Source organism: Calidris pugnax, unplaced genomic scaffold (assembly GCF_001431845.1).
Source record: "Calidris pugnax isolate Ruff unplaced genomic scaffold, ASM143184v1 scaffold103, whole genome shotgun sequence".
Taxonomy (NCBI): domain Eukaryota; kingdom Metazoa; phylum Chordata; class Aves; order Charadriiformes; family Scolopacidae; genus Calidris; species Calidris pugnax.
In genome coordinates this window covers 7,462,527-7,463,903 of record NW_015090990.1, presented here as the reverse complement: position 1 = coordinate 7,463,903, position 1,377 = coordinate 7,462,527, and the positions used below count along the sequence as shown (strand labels likewise).

Below are 1,377 nucleotides of genomic sequence, written 5' to 3'. Positions count from 1 at the left end.
AGGGATAATGAAATTAGCAAGTTCTAAGCTTTACCCCCTGCATTGGTAAGTAGGTGTTGTGATGTTTCTCAAACTTGTCAAAAATATTTGTCTTGTTTGGAGCATGCCTTTGGGAGACTAAAACCTGGGATATGTTTCACTTGCATCTGAAATGCCCCTGCTCTACTCAAACACCAGTGGGCTCTGATACAAAGTCTGCAAAGTGCAGGGGCTTGGAAGCATCTTGCCTCTCCGGCAGAGCGCGGAAGGAGGGGCAGAGGCAGCCCGTGGCTGCAGGGCCTGGAGCGGTGCCTGATTCCCTCATGCTAGTTCCGGGGCCGCCGGGTATAAAGAGCTTTATGCAATGTCTGGAGGGTGGGAGTTTATAGAAAACGCGATGTCTCAACAGGCGAACACGCCTTTCTTCTGCAACTAGCGGGATAAGAAAAAGACACCAGGCTCCTTGTGCTGCTGCTGTGCAGATCAGCACCCCGGAGCGGAGGAGCCAGCTTCTGGGGGAGCTGGAGCATCCCAGCCCAGATGGGACCTCACCATCGGATGGATGGAAGAGCAGCAACTGCTTGCAAACTGCTCATATTATTCACTGCATGCATAATGCAGGGCAGTTGCCAAGGTAAGCGCTATGCTCCAGCCTCTCCGGACTGGGGCTTGCACCGCAAGGAGCACATCCCTGTCCTGGGCACTTCTATGAGAAAAAGACCAAAGTGTCTGAAAGTAGAGGGTTAACGGGAGCCGACTCAAGGAGGTCTTTCTAATAGCTGGGGGAGACGGTTGGCTCTCTCCAGGAGTCATTTGATGGAGTCGATTTAGTTGTGGAAAAGGAAGTAGCGTCTTAAAAAACACTACAAACACCACCGGCTCTTTAGCTTCCCTTCATCTTGGTTTTACATTATCCAGGATGTCTTTACTGATTGTTTTTATGTCTTGTACAAACTTTTTTTCTGGTTGTACAAGACAGCGACCCACAAATGTTGCTAAATTTCCAGGGACAGCTTAGACTTTGCAAGTGCACCATCTAAACTCCCAGTTTTCCAGAGATGTGAGCGGGCAGCTTTCCTTGGAGCCAGCACTGCTAACTGGATGGGGAGAAGGTTAAAAGAAAGAGTCACCCCAGAGGTTTTGCATTTTTATTTTTTTTCCTTGCAATCTTTGTGCCCTTCTTGCTGCTGAGGCGGGTGGTTTTGCGGAGCAGAGTTCACCTGCATTCCAGGAGCAGGTTTGGTGACCGCTCAGTTTGTACCTGGCGTTGTTTTTGCAGGGGCTGCGGCACTGTGCCTGTCTGCGGGGGGGGGGGGGGGGGGGGGGGGATGCGTGGCAGGGCTTGGGGGGGGGGGGGGGGGGGGGGGGGGGGGGGGGGGGGGGGGAGCTCTGGAGGGC

At 52.8% G+C, this 1,377-nt stretch overlaps 1 protein-coding gene across 3 annotated transcripts in view; it reads left to right on the top strand.

Moving 5' to 3' along the window:
- Positions 1–483: 483 nt before the first annotated feature.
- The window catches only part of LRP2 (LDL receptor related protein 2), a 124,362-nt gene continuing 123,468 nt past the window's right edge, over positions 484–1,377 (top strand). For all 3 annotated transcript variants that reach the window (XM_014954693.1, XM_014954694.1, XM_014954692.1), the window contains exon 1: positions 484–613. In XM_014954693.1, the coding sequence (XP_014810179.1) occupies positions 520–613 (94 nt within the window). In that variant the 5' untranslated portion in view covers positions 484–519. The remainder of the gene's footprint in view (positions 614–1,377) is intronic.